Source organism: Castanea sativa, chromosome 3 (genome assembly GCF_040712315.1).
Source record: "Castanea sativa cultivar Marrone di Chiusa Pesio chromosome 3, ASM4071231v1".
Taxonomy (NCBI): Eukaryota; Viridiplantae; Streptophyta; class Magnoliopsida; order Fagales; family Fagaceae; genus Castanea; species Castanea sativa.
In genome coordinates, this window is record NC_134015.1 from 56,257,522 (window position 1) to 56,285,501 (window position 27,980).

General features: G+C 32.7%; 2 protein-coding genes and 1 pseudogene across 2 annotated transcripts; 1 reads left to right on the forward strand and 2 right to left on the reverse strand.

Moving 5' to 3' along the window:
* Positions 1-11,533: 11,533 nt before the first annotated feature.
* LOC142627702 (receptor-like protein 7) lies at positions 11,534-14,794 on the reverse strand. Its single transcript, XM_075801566.1, has one exon. The coding sequence runs from the start codon at positions 14,745-14,747 to the stop codon at positions 11,619-11,621; it is 3,129 nt and encodes a 1,042-aa protein (XP_075657681.1). The 5' UTR covers positions 14,748-14,794; the 3' UTR covers positions 11,534-11,618.
* An 8,178-nt stretch (positions 14,795-22,972) lies between these two features.
* LOC142629213 (xylan glycosyltransferase MUCI21-like) lies at positions 22,973-24,206 on the reverse strand (annotated as a pseudogene).
* A 38-nt stretch (positions 24,207-24,244) lies between these two features.
* On the forward strand, positions 24,245-26,538 carry LOC142629214 (N6-mAMP deaminase-like). The gene is made up of 8 exons (XM_075803178.1): positions 24,245-24,265; positions 24,308-24,517; positions 24,611-24,687; positions 24,793-24,862; positions 24,946-25,059; positions 25,848-25,940; positions 26,055-26,160; positions 26,259-26,538. The coding sequence occupies exons 1-8, from the start codon at positions 24,245-24,247 to the stop codon at positions 26,381-26,383; spliced, it is 816 nt and encodes a 271-aa protein (XP_075659293.1). The 3' UTR covers positions 26,384-26,538.
* Positions 26,539-27,980: the final 1,442 nt, after the last annotated feature.

Consider the following 27,980-nt stretch of genomic DNA (forward strand, 5'->3'; position numbering starts at 1 on the left):
AGGCCTCCTAGGGGAATTTGGAAAGTGAACACCGCAGAGGGATCGAATTGCAGCAAAAATGCATGTGTCACCAGAAAGGCAATAATGGTAGATTATGACGGAGAAGGGTATTCGTATGTTATGTCTTCTTCTGCGTATGCTTCACCTCTTCTCTTGCAGTTGCCTTCTTATTGATTAGGGGCCTTCCTCTAGACCACAGGGCTTGCCTAACATTATTGTCCTTAGTCTTATTAGTGATCTCCTCACGTTATCGTTGGCGTATGTCGGTTGTCTTTATCATATTACGCCTGAAGGAGTTTACCATACCACTTATGGACTAGTTCTATGATCTTTGTATCTTCTAATAACCCCAATAACAACAATTTTGATCCACGATATAATACTTGCCACGGTGTGGACAATGTTTCACATCATCCAAAAAATCAAGAAAAAGTTTTTATGTAAGCTAATTTTTATTGTATTCGTAATATGTAACCTGCCTAAGGGATATTAAATAAGGGAAGTAGAGCAGAGTTGAGTGGTGTTTCTTTTTCCAAATCTTGGATGCATTAAGAAGTTGGTGCTTCATGGAGTACATCAATCATGCTTTAGGAGTCTTATAGAAAGTCAGTTTTATCAGCCCTTGTCGTGCAGATAATGCCATATGTCGCTGGTATCAAGATGGTGGCGAAAGTGAGCCCGAAAAGCATTCCAATTTTTTCAATGATATCAGCTCCTATTACCCTGATAGGATCAATTTTAAGTTTTTTCTTTTTTAGATTCTTTAATGTAAAGAAACTTCTTGCATGTGCACTTTGCCTACTCAGCATTGTACTTGGAACTACACTAATCATTTCTTCCCCTAGTCTCAAGCTTTGGAAAATATTACTCCTTTCAATGTACATCTACACTTTCATAGGTTCCCTAGGAACCATCCCCACACATTTTGCTATAAAATCTTTCTCTCCTGGTTATTAGGGAATAGGTTTAGGGTTAGTATCAATTCTTAACAGTTCTTTCATGCTGATTTGCAACCTTCTAGTCGACCTAAATGATGGTTTGGAAAACAATGAGAGTTTGTCGGGTGCTATGCTCTTTTTACGCTGCTTTGTTGAAGTCTCATCACAATTAGTTTCAAAGGAAAGATGATGAATTAGAAATACAGAATTTCTTAGGGTGAGGAGGAGTGAGAAGGATGATGGTGGAACTAGTCTTCTCTAATAGATGGACAAACAAAAAAGGGAGAGATGAGTTTTCACTTTTTTTTAGAAAATACACGTCTTTTTTTTAAGCATGTCATAGGTTATTATTTTATAGTAATATATTATATGAGTTTTTTTGGGTTATTTATTTATTTATTTATTATCATATTATATGTTCATTTAATTTACACACATTACTTGGTAAATTAATTTTTATTAATGATATATATACGTGATGTAAATACTTTTTTTTTTTTTTGTTGAGAAAACACACACACACACACACACACACATATATATATAGGGGAAGGGGATGAAATAAGGGAATACACTCACACGCCAACACTAAAATTGCATGTGACAGTTAGTGTCGCGGAGCAAGTGATAAACCCCTTCTCAATATCACACCTTACCAATGTAGAACGACTCAACAACACTGAGTATCTTTTTTTTCTTTTTCTTTTTTTGAGAAAACACACACACACACACACACAGATATAGGGAAAGGGAATGAGATAAGGGAATACACTCACACACCAACATCAAAACTGCATGCGGCAGTTAGTGTCGCAGGGCAAGTGATAAACCCCTTCTCAATATCACACGTTACCGATATGAGACGACTCAACAACACTGAGTATCTTCTTCTTTTTTTTTTTTTTTTTTTTTTTTTTTTAAGAAAACACACACACACACACACATATAGATCATGTGTATATAAACACACATATATAAACATATATAGGTCATTCTTTGAATTTAATTATATATATATATATATATATATATATATATATATATATATATAGAAATTTTCTGGCTCCACCATTGCATACATATACATATATAATTTATACTTAAAATGTGACTTTAACATAATTTATGATGTCTTCCAAAAAAACATAATTTACAATATATGTAAGGAGAAAGTTTAAGGACAAAAAAAAAAAAAACATAAACTTTTAATGGCGAATCTCTTCATAACCCATTAAAAAAAGGGAAAAAAATAATAAGCAAAATTCACATTTAATATTTTAAAATACACTTTAATTAAAAAAAATTAAAACAATAAATTTTAATTATGAAATAAGATAATTATGGAAATCTTCCCTTAAGCAAATAGTAGGTTAGTACACAATATTTTTAATATTAATTTATCAAAGTTTGGTCAATTGGATGTCAGGAGAGAATGTGTTTTTTTTCTTTCTAAGTTTAAGGTAGAGTGTCATTTCTTGAAACTTAAAGGAAGAGGGGTGTAATTACCCTTAATTTTTATTTATTTATTTATTTATTTTTAGGCAATTAGTGAGGACAATGAATTTTGCCTATTTTTAGTAATACAGAGAAACCAAATTAGCGTTCTCTCTTAGTCAAATCCTATTTCTTGCAAAACTTCCAAACTAAAGAATATATAGAATATTCTTTTTTTTAATTAAAAAATTATATTCTATTCTACTCAGACATTCATTTCCCCTACCCTTTCAAACAACCAAAAGGTATGACTTCACAAACCACGATGCCAAAGGATTCATATTTTATTGTCAAATTGAAGGAATGTCTTTCTTTTTTTTTTTCTTTTTTTTGAGGAACGCATTTGTCATATTTTATTACACACCTCTCTCCCTCAAGAGAGCAACCTTATCAACACATGGAAAGCAAAACCAAATTTTTGTGTCCATTATTCTAGATTTAGCTTAAGAAAATAAAACATACACATCTAGGGATGTGTTTGTATAAGTTAATAAGAACACAATTTTTTGAGACTAAATAAACATTTATAAAAAAAGTTATGAGGAGTTAGAGTTTCAAAACAAAGTTTTGGGTTTTAAAAACATTATTTTAATCTCCCAAAATGCCTAAGCAAATGAACTCTTGATTTGCAACCAAAAAAAAAAAAAAAAAATTGCATGATGCATAACATTGAAATAGGAAACAATTAATTTTCTTAACTATAATCTAATTTTATATGCTTATGATCTAAGAATCAATTATTTAATATGATTAGACATGATTTTTCATTGTGGTAGTAAAAGATCTCGATAAATCATAGTCTATAATAGTCCAATGACTACCAAAACACGGTTTGGCTCATTTTAACCAAAAATTTAAAAAATCAGAACAATGGAGTGGTATATAATTTTTCATGTCTTTGTTAAGATTTCAAGTTGTGATACCTGTTACAACTTGTGCGTGTATTACTAATGAAAATCTAACTAAAAATAAAAAGTTGTGATGGGAACATCACTTTTACTAGTACAATTTTCATTTTATGGCAATCATAATAGAACATATCAGTTGTGTTACTAGATTTATTGATTAATTTAAGAGTAATGTTAATGAAAACAACTCTCACAACTTCTTCTCATTTAGGAGCAATATGATAATTTATCAGAGCCTTGTACCTTGTAGTATAGCTTGGTCTTCTCTATTAGGAGAACCAAGATTTGAATATCTATCCTTATTATTATAATTATAACTATCAAATTATCAAGAAATAATTATATCTAGAGTTCTTTTTAGAAGAAATTATATCTAGAGTTAGATACACACGAAATTTCACAAATTTTTTTTCATAATGGTTGATGTGACATTTTTTTTATTGGTGTATAATAAGAGTTTGTGGTGAACGCTTGTGAAAATAATGTTATTCCAATCACAACTTACCAAGTTATGAAAAAGATTATGAAAAGTTGTGTCACTATTCTTGCTAGTTAGTATAAGTATATTTCATAGGTTCTAATTAATTCAACTGGTAAAGTCTCTAATGGTCGAATAAGCCGATTGATATCTTAATCTGATAATAAAGAGTTATCATCAAGAATAGACGCTATAGATTAAAATTCTCAAATAAAAAAAAGAAAAAGGTAAAAGCATTTTTGTTTTTTCATATAATTTGTTTTTAAATACTGATTGAAAATGATCAGATGATCTCATTGTTTGATGACCAAAAGCCCATGACGGAACCGAAAGAAAATAGTAGAAGCAAAAGTCAATGTGAGACGTCTCTTCAGCTCTTCCACCAATATCTGTCTTATGTGTAGAACTCTTATCCAAGACTATGCCGCTCCACAAACCCACTATTGTATTGATCAGGTTACGAGATATATATATATATATATATATATATATATATATATATATATATATATATATATATATTTTGGTTCTTTTTTTGAGAAAAAGCTACCATATTTTATGAGTTATAACTTATTATAAGTTTAATTTACTCTGGACATAGGTTTTTTTTTTTTTCTATTTTTCTTTCTTCATCTTTCTTTTGATGAATAAAAAATGGGTCTTTAGTGTTAATTCATTGACCTCATATCACATGGTGATTAGGTAATGCCATGTGTACTACCAAGGTTTTGACGTGGTTATTGTTGTGGGCACAACACATTTGTAGAAACACCACTGCTTGAATCACTTAACTCATACCAAGTATCATGTGAAGTGATATGAGAACTCTTACCACCAAGTCACACTCACGAGCTGCTAGTCAATTTAGTTCTTATAAATTTGAAACATTTCAATGTTACCATTTTCTTCACTTCCTAATATTATTGTTTTTTGAAAAGCTCAACTTTATTTTTAAGAATTTATTTTAAAAATTCAATGATTTCAGATATAATTATTATTATTATTTTAATAATTTGATAATTGGGAGAGGTGGGGGAAATTTCAACTATAATTATGATTATAAGAGATCACAAGTTGTTTAGTGTCAACCCACTAACCGACCTGATCACATCAAGTTTGAAGGAATTAAAACCGTTGTCGACTGTGAATATGCATGTTGTCAACTACGGTTTGATCTATTGTACCTATTAGTTGTCTTGTCGATGTTAACGATTTAGGTGACGTCACTGTCAACAAATTGGTAAATTGATGGATATTTAAAAATTTCTATCAAAACTCCATATAAATTGAGTATGCTATGGGAAAGGCGAGGAGGGATGCCGACACGTCAAGTGGAGATGATGGGAGGATTAGCACCATGACGGTCGGTGACTAGGGAAGCAAGGAATTGTGCAAAACTCTTTTAAACAAGTATGGTTCATTTGATTTCCATATGGAAAACCTCGTAAATCGATCCAATCTCATCAAGTTTTATTAGTATTAACTCGTTGCCAAAATGCTAGTCGATCTGATTAGGCATGCCAAGCTTTGACCTTTAATTATATCAATTTTATATCAAAGAAGAGAAACAAAAAGTTTTTTTTAATTTATTTTTTATTTTTATAAAAGCGATGAAAAAAAAACTGAAATCATTTATTTTTTATTTTTTTATTTTTAACAAATTCTCAATTAAGAAAAAGGGTCAGTATAAGGGTAAAAGAGTAATATTATCAATAAATAAATGTTATAAAGTAGTCCTATATAATCTTTAAACAGAAATCAAGTTGTTCACAATCACTAGCAAATAAAAAACTGTACCAAGAAGTGGAATGTAGAAATAAACTAAAATAGTACAACTGCTATTTCGGTTTCACATTTCTCTCTCTCTTTTCTGTAAACTTCAACACCGACGTTCTCTCCCAGTCTCTCCCGCCATTATCAACTTCATCGTCTCTGACACACACTCTCTCTCTCAAATCCTTAACCCTAAATTTCCTCCATTCCTTTCTCTCCAATTTCCTCTTCTCTACAATGATCATCTTCACATTCTAATCCCAAGAAAAAATGCTATTCCATCGCCTCCTCAATTCCCCACCGTCCGATCAGACCGCCTCGTCGGAAACCTAAATCTCCGATCCAGATTCGCACAATGTCTCATGGTTGCACTGTCGATGCCGCAGGACACGGTGGAGGTGGAGTTGAAGGCAGAGGATGAGAACAGAATTTAGCAATGGCATTGGCGAAATATATAGTTAATGGAACATACAATAAATAACATTTAATTAGCATAAAATTTAACATGTGTGTTAAAAGCATAAAAAACACGCAATTTAATGGTTATATTTTCAAATTTAGTCAAGTTAATTTTTTTAATGGAAGTTGTAGCTTTAGTTTACAACTAAGTTTATAGCCAAACTTTGTCCTATATATAACAGTAACCCTGAAACAGTACACTGGTATATACTAGTACTAGAATATTCTATTCTGATAGTCAATCCAAAACAATCTTTGAAATGAAATTCAAAACTTTGTTTTAACCACAAATCAAACTCTAGATTGTCCCTTATGCCACATTTTTTTATTTCGAGAAGTGATGTAGTGATTTGTATTAAGCTATAGTGAGTTGGTGACATACTTATATGATATTGGTGTGCATACTTTTTTGAGGAAGTTTGAGAAAGAGAAATGAAGAACAAACAAGAGGCAAGGAATAAAGGCAGGTATTGATGATTCATTTTCCCTATATTGAACATCTTAATGGTAGAAGGAGTAAATAGAGGGTTGAAGGCAAAACTGGGCTCAAATCCATCATATGCTTGGAGGAGTATTTTCAAAGCTTTGGAAGTGATAAGAAGAGGAACAAGGTGGAGAGTAGGCAATGGAAAGCTGATTCATATATGGGAGGATAAGTGGCTTCCAACCCCAACAACCTATAAGGTAATTTCCCCACCTCAGCCCTTTGATGATTTTCCTATGGTTTCTGCCCTTATTGATGAGGAATTGAAGAGATGGAAAACGGATGTTGTGAAGTCTTTGTTCTTTCCATTTGAAGCAGAAACGATTTTAAATATTCCACTCAGCTACAACTTACCGGAGGATAAAATCATTTGGGTGGGAAATAAGAAAGGGGAGTTCACAGTTAAGAGTGCTTACTATATTGCTCTCACTGTGCTAAAATCGCCTGGGGATGGGAAGTGCTCCTATGTTGACCCTAGAACTCCCTTGTGGAAGAAGATTTGGCACCTCCAAATCCCACCAAAAATTAGAATTTTCACTTGGAAGGCATGTGAAATGCTCTACCCACTATGTTAAATCTAAGGAAGAGGGGTGTGGCCACTGATGGAATATGCCCTACTTGTGGGAAGGAAGTTGAATCCATATATGATGCACTGTTCAGGTGTAATTTTGCAAAAGAAGTTTGGAGTTGGTGGAAGGAGTGCCCTATAAAAATCAGTGCCAAGGACCAAGACTTCTCTGACATTGCTCTGCAGCTAGTGTATGCAGGAACAGCTAGAGACCTGGAGATAATGGTTGTGACGGCATGGGCAATCTGGTATAATAGAAACCAGTGGGTACATGAGTGTGAAAAACAAGCTGCTGGTCAGGTTTGGGACTGTGCCTTGTGCCTTCTTCTGAATTATAATGAAGCTTCAAAATATTTCCTTCTTGGTCCAGCCTCTTGTGAGGTTAGTTGGAAGATGCCTCCAATGGGGGTCTATAAGATAAATGTGGATGGGGCGACATCAGGGAATGGAAGGAATTCAAGTATTGGAGTAATCATAAGAGACTTCAAGGGTGAGGCGGCAACTGGTCAATGTAGGCTGCTAAATGGAAATTATTCTGCACTGGAGACTGAAGTGTTGGCAGTGGAAGCAGGTGTGTTGTTAGCAAAAGAGTTAGGCCTCCAACAAATCCTTGTTGAATCAGATTCCCTCCTAGCTGTTCAGAGCATTTTAGCAAAGGAAGTCTGTGGTGAAACAGGCCACATTGTTCAAGGAATTTTGAGTGTGCTGGACTGTTTTAGCAGTTGGAAAATTAGGCATATAAAGAGGGACTTCAATAGGGTGGTGCATGAACTAGCCCTCTATGCAAAGTGTAAGGGAATGGGGCAGGTCTGGGAGGGCTGTCCCCCGCCCATGGTGAGACACCTGATACATCAGGATTGTATTTGATGTTCTTGGTCTTTTGACTACTGTGTAGTTCTTTGTTGTTTCAATGAAAGTTATCCTTATCAAAAAAAAAGAAAAAAGAAAAAAGAAATAGAGAATTGGGTGGCAAGTGTTATAAGCGGTAAAGAACCGATGATATGAGAGGATATTTATACACACACAGTAATGCAGATAATAGGAATGGGAGCCAAGTTGAAAGGTCTAATGTAATTGGATATTTATCTTTATTTTTATTTTTATTTTTTGTGGTCTAAATCGAATGGGATTTCACCATATTGATTTGAAAGGACCATCTCATATAATTAAATCCATTCAAAGGTGCTTATCTTTCCTTACACCACTGTGTTACTGTTTTATTTGCTTTGGATTTGGGCCTCTTTTACTAAATCCATATTTTCAGAGCCTTCTAAATCTGAATTGTCACTACTACACAGGACATACTACGTCTATGCGGAGTAATCTTTGGCAAAATTTATATTATTCAACCCTGAGTGTTCGAACACATGATTTTCTTCAAATGCAAATTCATACCTGTTCCTTTTAAAGCAACTAGATCTCTTATTACCATCTCATCCTTGCTATAATTCTCTATCAAGCTACTCTGCTCAGCTTCCATGTACACTGACCCCGCATTCCTAGCCAATCTTGCATAGCAAACCTCCACCGCCCATGCAGTCCCAAGCGGCACCATGTATACCAATCATTGCCTGGCTTGAATGTATCAATTCATAAACTTTGTGCATAGGGGTCATAGGTGTTGGCTCAAAAATAATCACATAAAAACCAATCTTTTCAGCTCCAAATTTTACTTCATTTGGTTCAATTTCAAAAGTACACAACAAGCACCACCATTACGACGAATCAAACACAAGCATTGGCCTAGATTTTGAAGGGTTAAATTTAGAGAGATGGTTTTGGTTTGGAATTGGCCCATAGGCTTTGTCAATTAAGACATGGAAATATGTGGACCGTTTTTAGTTCGGTATTAATTTAGGGTCTATAGTGACCAAACCATGTGATATATAACACACACATTGGCACAAGAGAAATTATGGGTGATAATATCATTATCAAAGTTTATGATAGGGTATCTAGTGAAAGTATGTAATATTTCTGTGTGCTTCCTGACCCACCAATCACGAGCCTTTGATATTAAAAGTACAATATCTTGATTAGGGAAGATTGAATTGATGGTCATGAAGATGGGGATATAGCCATTATTGAGGTCATGGAAGATGGTTGGGGCCTTGTGTTGGATATCACATTTTGAGCGCGGTGGCCTGAGATGAGGGTGATCCCTTTGATTCTGGACATTGTGCAAGTCCAATTTGCGTGGATATTTAATGGTTTACTACCTATCGATTTAAAGTACTTTATGTTGGTGTTTTTGCAAAGTGAATAGCCTAGGAAGTACTGAATGACAATATTCTTTATACGAGAACAGAAGGTAGCAAAGGCATTGGCAAAATATAGAAGAAAATGTAAGATACAAATTTAACGGTATTTTTTTTTTTTTTTTTTGAGAAAGTAATTTAACAGTAATTGACATGGCAGTGCCAACGATCATTATTCAGTAACTTATAGAATTATTAATTTTTGGGACTGCACATATGGATCAGTACGTTCTTTTTCACCCCCTTCTAAAAAGAAAGGTTCTTTTTCAAAAAAAAAAAAAAAAAGAAAGGTTCTTTATCACCCAATTACCTTTTTTTTCTCACCAAAAAAAAGGGAAGAAATTTCTATATTATGGAAAATGATTAATTATGCAAATAACCCATTCAAATAGGTTTGGCCCAATCAGTGGCGGCTCTAGGATTGTTTCTCAGGGTGTTCCTCGGTGGGCTTGCTCTGTTACAATTTTTTTTTTCTTCAGATTCTCTATTACAATTTTTTATTTTTTAGATTTTAGTTCAAATTTTTTTTTAGCTTTTTTTTTTTGCTTGAAAGCAATGTTATGAATACCGTTTTGGACCTTGTTTCGGTTTGTTTAGTGGAACAGAATATTTTGGTACCGATCTATTTCGACGTACCGTTTTAGGGTGTTTCGGAGTTTCTAAAAAAAAAAATATATTTATATTTTCTTATACAACATAAAATTATTGATCCAAATAAGTAAAACTCAAATAAACAAATCATTAGTTTTTCTTTTTTGACACTCAAATCATTTAGTTATTACATAACAATTATTGTTTTAGAATATTAAAACATAAATATGTAATTGAATAATGAAAAACAACAACAAAAAATAGTAAAATAAGAGTGTATATATGTATATCATATTGGGAAGAGGCAAGACTCAATAAATAAATTTGAAATCAAAATCTTTTGTTAGCTTTTTGAGTTTTTTCATTTCCAAAACTTTGTCGTGTGGATGGGATCAGCAAGCTAAAAGTCTAAAAAACAAACTAAAGAAAAAACTTGACAAAGCAAAAACTAGAGTAAAAAAAGAAATAAGAGGTAGACTAGCAGAACGTCTGAGACGAAGCAAAGATGAAGAAGAAGAAGAAGAAGAAGAAGAAGGGGCGACCTTTGCGATAGTTGGATTTGTTTTTTAGGCGTTCGACGCAAGTAATGACATGCTATACTGACGAGTTTGTTAGTTTAAGAGTTTTTCTTTTTTTCTTCTAAAAACTGGTACCAGCCAAAATGTAACAAATAATCTACTAAAATTTAATTTTATTGGCATAAAATTTTTTTGAGAGTATTCCTAATTTTTTTGAGGGTGTTCCTAATTTTTTTTTATAGGTAGATAAATAAAATTTTTTATTATATATATATTAAAAAAAAAAAAAGAATTCAGGTCAGGGTGGTCCTGGGACCACCCTGACCTATATGTGGCGCCGCCACTGGGCCCAATTGGAACCTAGATAAGAAGGCCAAGATTGCACTCTCTCACATAACCTTCTATCTCATCTCGATCAAAATTACGGCATGTACCAGTCATTTTTGCGGAATTCTAGCATTTCAAGTAGAATATGCGTTCCAGACTAAAATTGATTTTGTGGTTTTTCTTATAATTTTTTTAAAAAAATTGGTTCTGGTTACTTTAATTATGTATGAGGTTTTAGTTTATTAATTATGTAAGATATTTTTATGAGCTTTTGGTATGTTTAATTATGTTGGTGTTTTTATGAGCTTTTGGTAAGATATTTAAAAATTGTTAAAGCTTTTTTGAATTTAGGTTGGTTAAAAAAATAGTATTAATTATGAAGTATGTACATGGGCGCGCGCGCGCACACACACACACACACACATATATATATATATATATATATAATGATAATCATGAAACAGTACACCAATACATATACTAGTACCGAAATATTCTATTCTAGTAGCCAATCAAAAAGGGTCTTTGTAACAAAATTCAAAACTTTATTCTAACCACAAATCATGACTCTATTTTGTCCCTTTTGACTTTTTTTTTCTTTAATTTCAAGAAAGGATTTAGTGATTTGTATTAAGCTATGGTGGGTTGTTGACATACTTATATGGTATTAGTGTGCATGTTTATTTTTTGGTATACATAAATATAATTGTAAGAGCCACTATAATTATTTCATTACACTCAACTAGGCTTATATTATTACACACTTGAATGCAATTATTACAATCATTGTAAATCTGTAGCAAGTGCCTCTAGTCTTAATCTTCACCTATGTAAGTTCACTCCAAAATTTCTCAAAAGCCAACCTCTCCTTCTTAAGGTGACTATATGTTCAGTAACCAACCCAATTACCAATCCACAGGCATATCCTATCACTACCACTTTCCAACAAAATCCTTCTCCCAATGATGATTCATGTCTCATTTCAAAAGTTGGTATCTCATTATTTCCACATTTCTTCGACAACTGAAAGCCACACAATCCAAAGTTTCCCTCAAAAGAGGAACTTTGAAATGTCAAAAACTGCCGACCTTGTGGAATTGGACCACTAAGTTGATTTTGAGAGAGGTTTAAATACTCTAGAAATGTGAGACTTGTTAGCTCCTGAGGGATTTCACCAGAGAGGCAATTTCGAGAGAGATCCAAAGATTCAAGCTCAACTAGGTTTCCCAATGATGATGGGATATGGCTCATAAAGTTATTGCTTGATAAATTGAGTACAATTAACGCCTTGAGGTTCCCCACACTATTTGGAATTTCACCATAAAACCTATTGTTTGAGAGATCAATAGCTGTGAAGAAGGTCAAGATTTTTTCAAATTCCAATTCTATTCCCTTATTCACTATAGTCATTGAATCTTTGTTATAATTGGAGTCATCTCCCATGTACCCTGATTGTGATGAGTTTTTTTCTAGGATTGCACTCCAGTTTTGAAAGTACTCGGATGGTAACTTGCCAGAGAAATTGTTGTGAGAGAGGTCAATGACATGCAGCTTGGATAAGCCAAACTTTATACAAGGATCCCATATAGGACCATAGAATCCATTACCTCGCAAGACAAGAATCTTTAACTCTGGTAAAGACTCCAACCAGAAAGGGAATGCATCGTTCAATTTGTTGTTTCCAAGATTCAAAACTTCTAGCATTTGACATTTAACTAAAGATCGTGGAATCTTCCCCTCTATTTGGTTGTGATTCAAGTCTAGTGTCCTCAAACTACATCCATTTATGAATGTATCAGGCAAGTTTCCTTGAAAGTGGTTATTTCTCATAGCCAATACTACAAGAGAACTGCTTAAGTTCAGCAAACATTGTGGAATCTGACCAGTCAATTGGTTATTAGACACATCAAGGACTTCCAGAGTATGCACCTTACATATCATTGGAGGGATACTTCCGGTAAAATTATTTTTTGACGCAAAAAAATAACTTGTAAACAATGGGGGAATTGGAAATGACTCTTGGAACATGTTGGAACTCAAGTCTAAGAGGTACATGTTTTTCCATGGAAGAACTACAGGTGGTTGCTCAAATCTGCTTAAAAGGTTAAAAGAAAGATTTAAGGAACCCAGTGTCTCTTTTCCAACATTCCAAAACCATTTAGGTATTTTACCTTCAATGTTGTTATTGGAAAGGTCTAATCTTCGCAATTCATTTTGGGCTTTTAGAAAATCAGGAAATTCAGTCAAATTGCAAGAAGACATTGACAAAGATGAAAATTTGGGGAGGGTTGAGTTGATATTTGTTTTTGAAACAAATACTTTGTTACCTGAAAGATCGAGATATTGAAGCTGTTTAATCTCGAAGAAAATGTTTAACTCCACCTTGCCCTTTAGGTTGATCGAGGAAAGACGTAGCACTTGTAGCTTAGTGAAATTGGTAATTGACCTTGGAATTGATTCATTCAATTTGTTTTCACTCAAATCCAGGACATGTAATGGTGATGTGGAGATATTTTGGAATTTGAGAGGGCCAGTGAGCTGATTGTGACGTAGATCTAGTACAGCCAATGAAGGGGTTGTAAACAAAATCGAGGGAATGGTCTCTGTGAGTGAGTTATATGACAAGGCAAGGAGAAACAAATTACGAAGTCTACTTATTTCTGATGGGATTGGCCCTTTCAGCTGATTTTCGTTGAAATTTATCCAACAGAGTTTAGTAACATTTGTTAACCAAATTGGGAAGCTGCCATCAAAATTATTTTGCGAAAGGCTTAATGTTTCTAGATGTGTAAAATTTCGCAGGAAAGATGGTACTTCCCGATAGTTAAGGATGTTGTCAAGTGTCAAATCAGTGAGTTTTGCAAGGTTTCCCAATGTGGAAGGAAGCTGACCATTAAAATTGTTATATGAAAGGGAAAGATAAGTAAGTTGTGATAGGTTTCCAATAGAAAGGGGGATTGCCCCTGAAAGATTATTTGAACTAAGATCCAAATAATTCAAGGACTTGAGGTTGCTGATTGAATTGGGAAATTCCCCTGAAAGATTTGTATAAGGAAGACGCAATTCCTTTAGGAAACTACGAGATTGAAATTTGGGAAGAAAACCAACGAGTTTTGGGTTATATGTCAGATCAATGGCTTGTATCTTGGGCAATAGGAAAATATATGAGGGAAATTTACCTTGCAGATTGCACTCAAACAGAGAAAGAGAAGTCAAGGAAGACATATTTGCCAATGATTGAGGGAGTGATGATGAAATGTTGACTTCGCCTAGATGAAGTTCTCTTAAATATGTCATGTTCTGTACAAGTGCTTCAAGATCAATTCTTCTGAGATCCAACAATTTCTCATTATAATCACCACCAACAGAGTGAACAAAATAATTTTCAGAGAGATCAAGTGAAACCAAATTGGATAGCCATGAAATTTCTGACGGGATTCGGCCATGTAAGAAGGAATGAGAGAGGTTGAGATGGGTCAACCTTACAAGCTGGCCAAATTCAGATGGGATTGTGGTGGAGGAAGAGAAGTTGTTGAGGGCAAGGTTGAGTTTCCGAAGGTGATGCAAACTGAAGAGACTGCTATTAGAGTTGAGAGGCCCATAAAGCCAACTGTTGCTCAGGTCTAAGCCAATCACCTCACCATTCTGTGTATCGCATGTGACCCCATCCCAGGAACAACAATCACTATCTGCCTTCCAAGACTTCATCTTTGGATAAGAACCATTATAGTAATCAAAGAAACCCAAGTAACTATAGTACTCGGGATATTTAGTATACATTCTCTTTTCAACAAATTCTTGCCTTAGTTGCAGCAAATGAGCACTTTGGTCAAGGAGGCAATGATGTTGAGAGGAAGTATTAGAGGAAGTCTGAGAATGAGAAATGAAGAAGAAATAAGAGGCAAGGAATAAAGGCAGGTATCGATGATTCATTTTCCCCGTACTAAACATCTTTACAGCAGAGGAAGTAAAAGGAGAATTGGGTGGCAAGTGTTATGAGCGATAAAGAATCGATGATATGAGTGGATGTTTATACACAGACAATAATGCAGATAATGGAAATGGGAGCCAAGTTGAAAGGACTAAAGTAATTGGATATTTATCTTTATTTTTATTTTTATTTTTTGTGGTCTAAATCGAATTGGATTTCACCATATTGATTTGAAAGGACCGTGTGATATAATTAAATCCATTAAAAAGTGCTCATCTGATTCCATACACCGTTTTGTTACTATTTTATTTGTTATGGGTTTGGGCCTCTTTTACTAATTTCATATTTTCAAACAACGATTATCTGTAACGAATGTTTGGGTGATAAATATTAATAAGATGTTACTAATAATAGCACATATTCCGGATGTAATGGCCAATCACTTTTTCTTTTAAATTTTTTTTTTTGAGATAATGGCCAATCACTTGATAAATAGAAGTCATGGACCCAAGCAAATATATATATTTTTTAAAACAATAATAGAGGACTTTTTTTTTTGGAAGAATATAGAGGACCTAATAACATTTTACCAACATCTATTCTAGCTGGCTTGTCTACAAAAATTCAATTTTGTATCATATTTAAGAACAATTTACGAAAACCACAGATAGACAACGAATAAATAAATGGCTAAAATATTGTTTTTGAACATGAAGTTCCTTATAAGTAAAGAAATTTTTCAATAATTTAGAGATGAAAAAAAAAACTTTTTATAATAGTTAGGGATTTAAAAATGAACTTTTAAAACTAAAAATTGACAAGTATAACATTTTTAATAGTTTAGGAGGAGTGAGAAAAGAACTTTTTCAAATCTAGAGAAGAAAAACAAAATTCATGTAAAATTTAGGGATAAAAATAATATTTTAGCCAAAAAAAAGCTTAATAGAATAGGAAGTTTTCTTCTTATTAATCATTTCATAATCCCATCAGTAATTTTATTTTAAAAGAATAAATAGTGACTGTAAGAAGATAATAATAGAAGTAACGTGAGGATTAATCTTCTCTTCTCCTCTCCCTTGTACCAAAGCTTGCTTACGAAACAATAAAGTGGAAGACACTACACAAAATTAATACAATTTTTTGTCATCAATCATAGACAAAATGAGTCAAATGCTATATTTCTATCTACAATTTCCAGTGCCTTAATAATTTTGGCAGATATTATATTGACGAGGTTTAAGTAAAGACAATTTTTGAGGTTGTTGTAATCTTGCTTAATTTCTTGGTAAGTTCCTCCCTTGTCGATCATCTTCCTCTCTCTTTGTCATTATCCATAGATCATACTTGGCATTTGGAGGGACCAATGGATGGGCTAGAATGTAGACTCTAATTCTTGTTAGCAAATAATCACACGAGAAGAATATTCAAACGAAGATGGTTCCTCATATTCTATGAGAGGACCTAGTCGTGAATTAATGAATGTCGTTGTATTCGCAATTAGACATTCGAGACAATGCAAAATTTGATACCACGTTGAAGGTCATTATCATTTGGTAAATCAAAGTAACGAATGTAGACTCTCTTTTTTTTTTTCCTTTTTTCTTTTTAATAATTCAATAATTAAGAAAATTGGGAAAGAGAGATTTGAACTCTAGTTTTCCTAATAAAGAAGAAAAAGTTATGCCACTGAGTTACAATACCTTTGACAACAAATTAAGGTGAGTATTAGGAATACCAAATAAAATGTTTTTACAAAATACTTAAACAATCTAGTTTTTATTCGAAGTAATATTAGTGGAGACGTTTTTTTTTCTTAGGTGACAAACACCATATTAACAAACCCTTTTAGTAGTGAATTTGCATATTTAGTAATTAAAGGGGTTTGTTGTAGTTAGAGTTGAGATTTTTAGCACTAATGAAGCCTAAAATTTTTTAAGCCATACTCTTACACTCAATTATCATTTTACGTAAATTCTACTTTTCCAATTTGCTCACTTTGTCAAGATCATATTCGAGAGCAGCTAAATTTTCCTCCCATTTTGTTTGACCAGATTGAATGTCATTGATTAAGAAAAATATTTAAAATTTGAAATCCACAATTTTCCACCAAGCTAAAGATCATATTAACTAGCTTTTCTACAAGTCCTCTAGAAATCCTCATTTTTCTTGGTAAGTTTCCCCACGAATTTCCATACCTCCAATGACAACCTCCTTGCACTTTAGGAGCTTCTTCCGTTGTCGTAATCAGTTTGGAAGGACTATGAATGGACAGAGATTAGTCAAGTCTAGGAGATGGAAAATTGAGTCATGGGTAGTTAAAATTGGTAATTAATTTCCAAATTGTTGATAGTTGATAATTACATGAGACTCAGAAATTTCAACGGAAAAGGGGCCCTCGAATTTAATGAGAGGACCTAATCAAAAGAGTTAAAACAGTGTTGTATTAATTTGCAGAATTTTTTGGTTCCAGTGGTACAAAATCATAGAAACTCGGACACAATGTAAAACTTGCTAGGAGGAAAGATGCTTCAATGTTTGTGAGAGATAGAATGTCCTTTTTTATTACCATTACTTATAACTGAATTTTAGTAAAAAGTTGTAAGACCTATATCAATTTCTATCAGAAAATAACTTATTCGGTTATTATTCAATTATTTTTAGCTATTGTGTTCTAGTAAGCTCAAACTGTGGGTTCCAGTTGGCTTAATTAGTAAAATATATTATAGTAGAATAAGAGATTTGAAGTTTGATTCCTGTCTACACTCTACACCAAAAATCAATTGGTGCGTCTTGGTCAGACATTATAGGTTGACACTCAAAAAGAAAAAATCTTTTTCCAAATTCAAGTTTTCCAATGCAACCGTTAGGAAATAACTACATGAGACTCAGAACATTAAAATGGAGATGGTCCCTCATATTCTATTAGAGGACCTTTCCAAATTCTTCTTAGCAAATATTTACATGAGAAGAATATTCAAACGAAGATAGTTCCTCATATTCTATAAGAGGACCAAGTCATGAATCAATGAATGTAGTTGCATTTGCAATTTGAAATTTGAGACAATGCAAAAAAATTGGTGAAAATTTGGCCAAATTACCACATTAAAGGTCATTACATTTTGTAAATCAAAGTAATGAGTGTAGACTTTTTTTTTCTTTTTTTTTTTATTATAAATAATTTGAAAGTTACAACAATCAAAGATGAGAGATTTGAACTGTAGTTCTCCTAGTAAAGAAGAAAAAGTTACACCATCGAGTTAGAAAACTCTTGATAGTGACAGTAGGCATTAGGAATATCAAATAAAATGTTCTCTCAAATAAAATGATAGTAGTTCTCCTAGTAATGATTTTTTGAAAATCTAGTAATTAAAGGGGCTTGCTGTAGTTAAAGTAGATTTTTTGCACTAATGGAACCTAAATAGATAAAAAGCCATACTTTTACACACAATTATCATTTCACATCGGTTCTACTTTTGCAATTTGCTCACTTTGTCAAGATCATATTAGAGAATATAGAACACCTAAATTTATTTGAGTATGTTGAATGTAATTGCTTAATAAAAGTTTTTAAAATTTTAAAACATAGCTAGCTAATGGAAAATACTTTTGCTAAATGTGATAAATATATAATTATTCTAGAATTTTTTGTTTTAGATTTTATTGTATTTTTAGGGTTTTAACTTATATAGTATACTTGATATATGAAGATGCATTACAAAATTTTATAATACAAACATCTTTATGCTTTTTTATAATACCAACATCGTTATGATTTTTTTTTTTTTTTATTTATGGTAATTTGATAGTTACAGCAGGGGAGAGGTAGGAGGGATTAGAATCATGAATGTTAGGGACATACCAGTAGATACATGCCAACCTATTATGCTACAAGCCTACAACCATTTTTAAGATTTTTTTTTTTTTTTGAAAAATTCCGCTCCTGATGGTTTGCCGAGACAACATGTTGATTAAGGAATTGGTATGTTTTATATCCTAGTACACTACTCCATGCACCATAATTAGTTCTTAAATCACCTTATCTACCAAATTCGCATCTAAGAGCATTAGTATTGGTGGAGGCATTTTGCTACAATGCTAAATTTACCATCAAAATATAGCAAAAGTCAAGTACATCAGTGGAGCTAAATGCATAATTCTTTTGCTGCTGAGCTACAGTGCATAGCTATCTTTGTCTGTGCACTGCAGCTCAAATATCTTTGTCTGTGCATAGCTCAGATTTAAATAATTTTTTTTTCTCTTCCTTTCTTATTTCTTGTTGCAAGCTCCTTTGTAGCCCAGATTGCGTCACAACAATATTTTCTTTTCTTTTCTTTTTTGTTGTGTCACCACTGTAACTCAAATTATTTTATTGCGGTTGTTGTTTAATATAGTGAATATATTATTTTATTGTAATGAATTTATTATTTTATTGTATTGATGCTCTAAGGCTAGTTAAAAATGTTGAGGAACATCATATGTAAGCTATTGTTTATGAAAATCTCAATTCATCAAAAACAAATAGCAAATTAAAAAAGAAGAATCAACTTAGAAAATTTCATCTTACTAATCTTTCAGCAGTCTTATCATTTCATCTATAAAGAATAAATGGTGAATTGTAAGAAGATAATAATATTGGAGTAACGTGAACAACACTACAAACACACAAAAAAAAAAAATACAAAAATACAAATACAAATTTTAGTCATCAATAAACAATAATAGAAAGAATGGTTCAAATTCTATCTCTATGTACAAATTTCAGTGCCTTAATCTTAACAGATAATGTATAGACTTTATAGACAACCTAGCTTTTTTGCAAGTCCTCTTGACAAAAGTTTTTGTGAATGTAATGAAACCCCTGCTCATTTTTCATGGTAAGTTTACTCGGCAATTTTAAGTCCTTCCAAATAAACCCCCAACAACTCCATTAACCATTTACAATCAATGGGAAAAATACTTTCTTTCGTTGGCCAATCCACTTTCGCCATTGTACTGAAAATTCAAAATTCCAAGGAGCCTAGGACCCACCACTTTGGAAAATAAATCAATCATGTAACATATCATGAATTAATTGACTCACAAGACCATCTGTTAGGACAACACAATTCGTTGGAGAACAAAACTATATCAATTTTCAGATCCCTATTATAGGAAATAGGGATCTAAAAACAACATACATTTTGTATAATACAATTTCTTTGTTTTTTTTTTTTTTTTTTTTTGCCATTTATCTGCAAAACAGAACATTCTTGAAGAATTATCCAATTGGATTAGGATGATTATATGATTTGTTAGTGCTAAATAGTAAATACTGAATAAGTGAATAGTCCACCAAAGATGCAAATGAGAAAAGGTGATTTTGCAACGTGAATAACACTTACCAAATGTAAATCTAATAAAGACTAAAGTCACGAAACTTCCCAAGTCCAATTGGTTTTACTTGGTGGGCTTCAGCCTTCAAGTAGCAAGCTATCTAGACATTTTGGGGTGGTCTTTCTTCTTCTTCTTCTTTTTATTTTTTCTATTTCTTTTTTGGATTTAAACGATAGATGGTGGTCTTTCTTTCTCTTTTTTTTTAATTTTTTTTAAAATTTTTTTTTCTCTTGCGTAGAGTGAGTTTGGCCCTCAACATATACAAAATAAACCATTTGGGTTCACCTTAATTGAAAGCTAAACATTCCTGAATTTTATAAAAAAACTTAATTAGTAACCCTTTTTTTTTTGGAAGACTTAATTAAAAACCTAGACTCAGTAAATTACCTGATCAATATCTGAAGCCAATATTTGGTACTTTGCTAGCTTAATTAGCTTATGAAATAGTTTTCCTTGATATTAAATGAAAAGTAGGTTAAGCTCAAGCATTGATAATTGAACAAACTAGACCAAAAATATAACACGCTTTGGAAGCTGATTAAGATTCTTTAGAGTTTTTAAAAGTGATTTCGAATATAATTTTTTTAAAATTTTATTTATCCACTATAAAATAAGTAAGAGTGTTCATGGGTCGGGTTTAGGGTTAGACTACCACTTAAACCTATCAACTTTGGTCTGGAATTGCACCATCTATCACCGACCATGGGTATATAGGCCTTTGACCGCCATGATTTCACTATTCCAATGGTTGGATTGGTTGAAGTCACAAGATTTGGTCAAGATATTGTCGATCATGGTGGAACTATACTTCCAATGGAGATTTTGCTGGATCTCATCGAATTTTGTTTAGCAAATGAATTAAAATTTTCCAAATCATTATGATTTAAATAAAATTGAGGAAAATAATACAGGTGGCCAATCTTAACAAACCAATTGAAAATTCATAGCCGTAAAATTTTGGGACTAAATCTTTGTTGTTGTTGTTATTGTATCATAATTTAAATAGAAATCAAAATGATAATAGACAAATGCTATTTATTCATGTAATATATTTATTTTAAAATAGATAAATAAAACTTTTTTTTAATTTTTAATTTTTTTTGGGGTGATATCTTATTCAACGACAACTACTAAAAATTTTACCAGTTGAACTAATTATAACCCAACTCTTCTTTTATAATTTTAAGTGATTAATAAGGATGTTAACACTTTGCCATTGATTATTGTATCTATAGAGTCCCTTTTTGCTCTGAATTAAAATAGTCTACTTCATTCAAAACCAATGAATACGGTCATCATGATGACATTTTATTGTTAAGTCCGTCTAAATCAAATGATTAAAGATACAAATACTCTGCCATTGACTTGCTTTATTAGAAATTTTGGTAAACAAAAGTTTTAAAGGATATAATATATAAATAGTATGGCCCTTATTGCTCTGAATTAAAATAGCCTAAATATAAGTACTTGTGGGGGACAAGGGTCGAGGTTCAAGTCTCCAAGAGAGAGTTTCACACACATATATACTTAGATTAGGTTAGAGTAGAAATTCTATCTTATATATATATATATATATATATATATATATATATATATATATATATATATATATATATATATATATATAACCTACTTAAATAAAAACCAGTGAATACGGTAATAATGTGATAATGATGACATTTTAGTGTTAAGTAACACTCAATAACCTGATTATTAAATAATAATTAAAAAAAAAATCCACTTTCAACTTCTTTCCTGGAAATTCCAAGCAGGGTAAGAACCACCATATAGGACAATATGAATAAATAAATCAATGGTGTAGACTGTAGAGTCTTTGAAGACAATTCCTTGTAATTTAATTATTTACTTGTAATTTAATTATTTATACGCCTTGGATTAATTGACCCAAAAGACCATCTATCAAGGTAACACAATTGTTAATAGTAGGAGAACAAGACCATATCAATACACTTTATAATGAATAAATATGTGGTACCACCACATAGGACAATATGAATAAATAAATCAGTGGTGTAGACTGTAGAATCTGTGAAGACAATTTCTTGTAATTTAATTATTTATATACCATGGATTAATTGACTCACAAGACCATCTGTTAAGGCAACACAATTGTTAATAGTAGGAGAATAGGACCATATCAATACATTTTATAATGAATAAATATTTGGTACCACCATATATATAGGACAATATGAATAGATAAATCAATGGTGTAGACTGTAGAGTCCATGAAGACATGATAATTGCTTGTAATTTAATTATTTATAGACCATGGATTAATAGACCCGCAAGACCATCTGTCAGGGCAACACAATTGTTAATAGTGGGAGACCAAGACCATATCAATACATTTTATCAATTTATGGTTTTTCTAAATTAATTATTAAATAATATTTTATACTGTTTTCAAATAAAGTCAAATCATGTACAAATTATCACACATTCACACTAAATTGGTACCTGTAAATCAATAAATTATTGGAAAGTGTGTGTGATTTTTTCTTTCCTTTTTTCTTCTTTAAAAAATGTGCATTGCAACTCATAATTGAATATTAAATAATATTTTTGGCAAATAACTTTAGTCACTCGTAAAAAAAAAAGCCCCCTTTTTTTAAAATGAAAATGGGAACAAGCTGAAATTTTCAGTTTGATCTTCATGAAGACATCCATTTGGTGGCTGTCGATCTTCAACATGTCAATAAGTGATTTTGGCTTCCCTGAGTGTTATTTTTTACATTATGCTTCACTGTAAGGTTTTTTTACCCCATGAATTCTACAAAATAATAATAATCAGCAAAAAAATAGTTATTGAATCATCTAATGTTCTTTCAATATTTTATGACTATCATCACTACCCCTCCTTGTTCATGAATGTCTTGGCCTTCTTGTGCATTTCTTTCAAGTACTCCCTAAACCTAACCAAATCCAATGTAACATTTTGTTCCTTCAAATATACATTCATAAGAGACCAATCTGTTCCTCTAAAAGCAACTGGGTCCCTTATTACCAAGTCATCCTTGCTATACTTCTCTAGCAAGCTACTCTCCTCAGCATTGATCCTATACTCCATGTACTCTTAACCCCACATTCCTAGCCAATCTCGAATAGCAAACCTCGGTTGCCCATTCAGTCCCAAGCGGCACCACTTGCATGAACACCGAGCCAGGCAGGAGAAAAATTGTATGACCAGAATGTATCAATTCATAAGCTTTGTGCATAGGGATCATAGGTGTTGGCTCAAAAATAGTCACATTAAATCCAATCTTCTTGACTTCAAATTTTACTTCATTTTGGTTCAATAGTACACGACCAACACCACCATTACGACTTATCAACACAAGAATTGGCCTAGATTTAGAAGGATTAAATTTAAAGGGATGGTTTTGGTTTTTAGACACAGGCTTTGTCAATTTTTTTTTTTTTTTTTTTTGTTGAGAAAATAAGCTTTATCAATTAAGGCATGGAAATGGGTGAAAGCTTTTGAGTTTGGTATTAATTTTGTATCTATAGTGACCAAATCATGTGATATAATATCCACATTGGCAAAAAGGAAACAATGGGTGATAGTATTATTATCAAGGTTATGATAGAATATTTATTGAAAGTACCTAAATACTTCAGTGTACTTATTATTTACTAACCCACCAATCACGAGCCTTTAATATTACAAGTACAACATCTTGAACAGGGAAGATTGAATTGGTGATGATGAAGAGGAGGATGAAGCCATCATTAAAGCCATGGAAGATGTTTCTGGTGAGCTTGCCCGCACTGAATACTATTGGTACGGCCTTGTGTTGGATTTCACATTTTGGGTCTGATGGGCATGAGACGAGGATTATTTAACTCTCTGATTCGGGACATTGCGTGTGTCTCCTATTTTTATGGACAGGGCTTTTGTTGGGTCCACTAGAAAGAATGTTGATCTAGTAGGGTCCAGTACTGTTGGGCTATTTTTGGTACAAATGTCTTAGTATTAGTGAGAACGGTCACAACTGATTTTTTTTTTTTTTTAATTTTATAAATTCTGGCTTGCTACTTGATTTGGCTACAATATTATTTCACCAATATATTACATTAGACATTTTTTTGTTAATGAATTAAAAAAAAAAAATAGCAGACAATGATTGGAGTTTCTTCTATAGTAAATTCCTAGTTCAAGCCTGCAAGTAGGAACCAGTAAAAGAGACAGCTATCTTATATGGAAGCAATAATGGAAGGTCTAAGAGCTGTCATTACAGTTGATGTTGCTTTTGCACCTCATAATGTGGATGCTGGAAGTCTTAGGGAATCACTACTCATAAATGATGCGTGTGACGGAAAAAAAAAAAAGATATATGTTCTGCTTCTTTTGAGTATTGACCGTCGGGAGTCCACTGCAGCTGCGATGGAAACTGTATGTATGAATATTGGTCTGTCATGAATTCTTTTTTTAAGGTCATATGTTTGACAGGAGATGCGTTTAATCATCTTTCCTCACTTATTGCAGGTTAAGCTTGCACTGGAAATGAGAGATCTACGAGTACTTGGTATTGACCTTTCTGGAAATCCTGTTGTGGGTGAATGGTACATACTCGCTAGTTATTCCTCGTTTTTTGTAGTAGACAAGCATTTCCTTTTTATTTATTACAAAGAGATTATAATCCCAAGTTCTCTTTGTATCTAAATCAGGATGACATATTTGCCAGCATTAGAGTTTGCTAGAGAACATGGTCTTTATATAACTCTTCACTTTGGAGAGGTACGTTTGTTCTTTCAAATGCCTACAGCTGTTATCGTTGAACTCACCCTGACTAACTTATTTTCCTAACTTAGTGCTTGTAGGTTCCTAATCCGAAAGAGATACAAGCAATGTTAGACTTTATTCCCCAGACGGTTGGCCATGCTTGTTACTTTGAAGAGGATGATTGGAAAAAATTGAAACATTACAATATCCCGGTTAGATATTTGTGAAACAATTCCTTCTCTTGATGTGAACCTTCATTTCTCTAGGATGATAAGGAATGCCTTCTTTTGACTTCCATAGAACAGATGTGAAGGAAAAGAGGCAAAATCCAGAATCTTTTCAATTAGTTTACCAATCCAATCTTAAAACTTTTAGAAGATGATTAATTCATGGAATAAAGTCTATCAAAGGTTGTGAAACTTATTATAGTTTGTTAAATGAGTTTGGAAGTTTCTTTTTTATACCATTTCTGGAATATTTTCATTGTGAGGAGCCAAAGACATCTTCATTTAGTCACCTGTTTATGATTGAATACCTCTCATCCATGATGTCTTTCTTTTAAGTTGATTAGCCTAGTTTCATTATTTTCTGCAAGGACAAAACTTAGGTACAATTCTTTAAATGTTGTACTTGTAGCATAGGTTTCCTAATTAAATTCAACCATATTGCTGCATCGACCAATACAACCCAAAAGATGTTAGTTTCCCTACAATTAGATTCTCTTATGTGTCTCCTTAGCCAATACAGCCTCATGATTAAATTTAAAGGGGAACCTAAGGTAGAACACCCAAGGAATTGTACAACACCTAAAGATTTTAAATGGCTGTAGACTAAAAATTTTCTAGTCTCTTTTTGATAGGCAAATAAAGCTCACACACCCACACGGGGTTAAACCTGTGATCTCACCCTCTACCTTCTTAGGAGGGAGGAGAAGCCACTTGATCCTAGAAACATTTGCAGTATTGTTGGCTTTAAATATTTGGCTGGATAACTACTTTAGCTTCTATGTTTATTCACATTTTTGCAGGTTGAAATTTGCCTGACTTCCAACATTGTGACTGCATCAGTTTCCTCGCTAGATGTTCACCATTTTGTTTAGGTCTTCTGAACAAGCCTGTGAAATATATTATCCTTAAGTGACATATCTCCTCTTTGCTACTGATAAACTTCAAAATATCTCTAATATAACACTTTGTTTAATTATGCAGCTGATCTGTGTGATACAAAACATCCGACAGTCCTCTGCACCGATGATGCTGGCGTGTTCTCCACCAGTCTTTCCAATGAGTACAAAGTTGCTGCTTCTGCATTTGGTAGGTATTAATCTAGACTATCTAGTGGTGCAGGTACTGGGAGTTGGATTAAAAAGCTTAGCATCACTGACTGCTTGTTTCATTTGTGAACTGCCCAGGTCTTGGAAAGAGGGATATGTTTCAGCTGGCAAAAAATGCAATTGAATTTACATTTGCAGATGATGGAGTTAAGCAGGATCTGAGAAAGATTTTCGATTTGGCCACTAAAAAGCTAGATTTATAATGACATTGCTCTTAGAGGGGCATGTTTGCAGCCTGGAGGTATGGGTAGCCATGTGTCACCTAATCAAGGAAAACTAGTAATTAGACCATGACCATGCATTTAGATGGTCAATATTTTTATTTAATGATCTTAATTTTATTTAATCTATGCTGTGTTCATGTTTTTTGAGATGTGGGAAGTGTGAAGACAATTCAAATTTAGTTCTATTTAGTTTTTGAAATCATTTTTCTTCCCTATTGGTCCACATTGGATTTTATGATAAGTGTTATTAGCTGATTAGGATATTAGTATTTCATAAAAAATTTCCTAGAAGTTAAATAGGAAATTATTTTTCTAAACAATTTGGATATTATTTTTCTAATTCAAAAATTAGGCTTTGACCCAAGCCAAATAGGAGTAGGCTTTATCTATAGACTTATAGAGTCTATATAAGCACACGCTATTGTACTCCAGTGAGGACAATTTGGAATTTTTCCTTCAATAGCTTGGTGCCAACTCCTAGGTTTTGTTTCCCCGTGCTTGTTAATGTTCCAAACAAGTTTAGGTGCTGATTCCTAAGTTCTGTTTGCCAAATTCTTTGACCATTTTGGTTTTGGTTGTCTTTCTTCATTTTGACACAAGGAAAAGAAAAAGGATAACCACAGTGAGTGAGATGATGATGGAGCCGTACTAGTGCCACATTATTTTGCTCTGCTAGAAAATGAAATTTTCATTCAGAAAATAAAAGCAGGAAGTCTGAATGGTGCTATTTTGTACAGGATGGAGATAGCTATTTTGTGCTATTATTCATGTTAAATGTTTGGGGACAAAAGTGATCTGAGCCAATATTATGAGTTAGGATGCCCTTGCCTAATGGTGCTCACTACTCAGTTCAACCCACCTAGGCTCTATCTTGCAATTAGAAGTTGATTTTCCACCCATTAGATTGAAACTCCATTCATTGTGCATTATATTTTTATCTATTTCTTTTGAGTGAAATTGAGGTACCCATTTGTACAAGGGAACGCAAGAATATTTAATGGCGCTTAAAGCCTTCATGATGGAATAAAAAAGATAAATTAGAAATGAAAGGGGAGATGTAATCTTTTTCCTGTATATGAGAGGGTTTTTTTTTCCCTTACAAGCAGGAAAGGGGATTTGAACTTATGTTCTCCTCCAAAATCAAAGAGTCGCAAGAATCTACCTCAAGTTTGTTTAGGAGTTAATAAAGAAAAGGAAATGAATAAAATGAAATGAAATGAAATATTCTACCCAAATATATATATATATATATATACACACACACACATAATTTTACTATTATGTCCATTATATTTTATTTGTATTGAAGTCTTGAAGATAAAAATATAAATTTTTAGGGTAATTATACTCACCTCCCACTCCAAACTTAAAGGGAAAATACACTTTTCCCCTAACAACCAATTGACCAAAATTTGTTAAATTAATATTTAAAATGTTGTGTACTAAGTACTAACTTGCCAATTGCTTAAGGGAATGTTTCCAAAATTATCTTATTTCATAATTAAAATTCATTATTTTATTTTTTTTATTAAAGTGTATTTTAAAATATTTGGTGCAAATTTTGCTTCTTCTTTTT

Excerpts from the sequence above, each read along its gene's own strand:
- LOC142629214 (XM_075803178.1), top strand. The coding sequence starts at position 24,245 with ATGATTGGAGTTTCTTCTATA. Across the intron at positions 24,518-24,610 it reads CTGCAGCTGCGATGGAAACT|GTTAAGCTTGCACTGGAAAT; the intron begins GTATGTATGAAT and ends CACTTATTGCAG. Across the intron at positions 25,941-26,054 it reads CGCTAGATGTTCACCATTTT|GCTGATCTGTGTGATACAAA; the intron begins GTTTAGGTCTTC and ends TTTAATTATGCA.
- LOC142627702 (XM_075801566.1), bottom strand. The coding sequence starts at position 14,747 with ATGTTTAGTACGGGGAAAATGAATCATCGATACCTGCCTTTATTCCTT.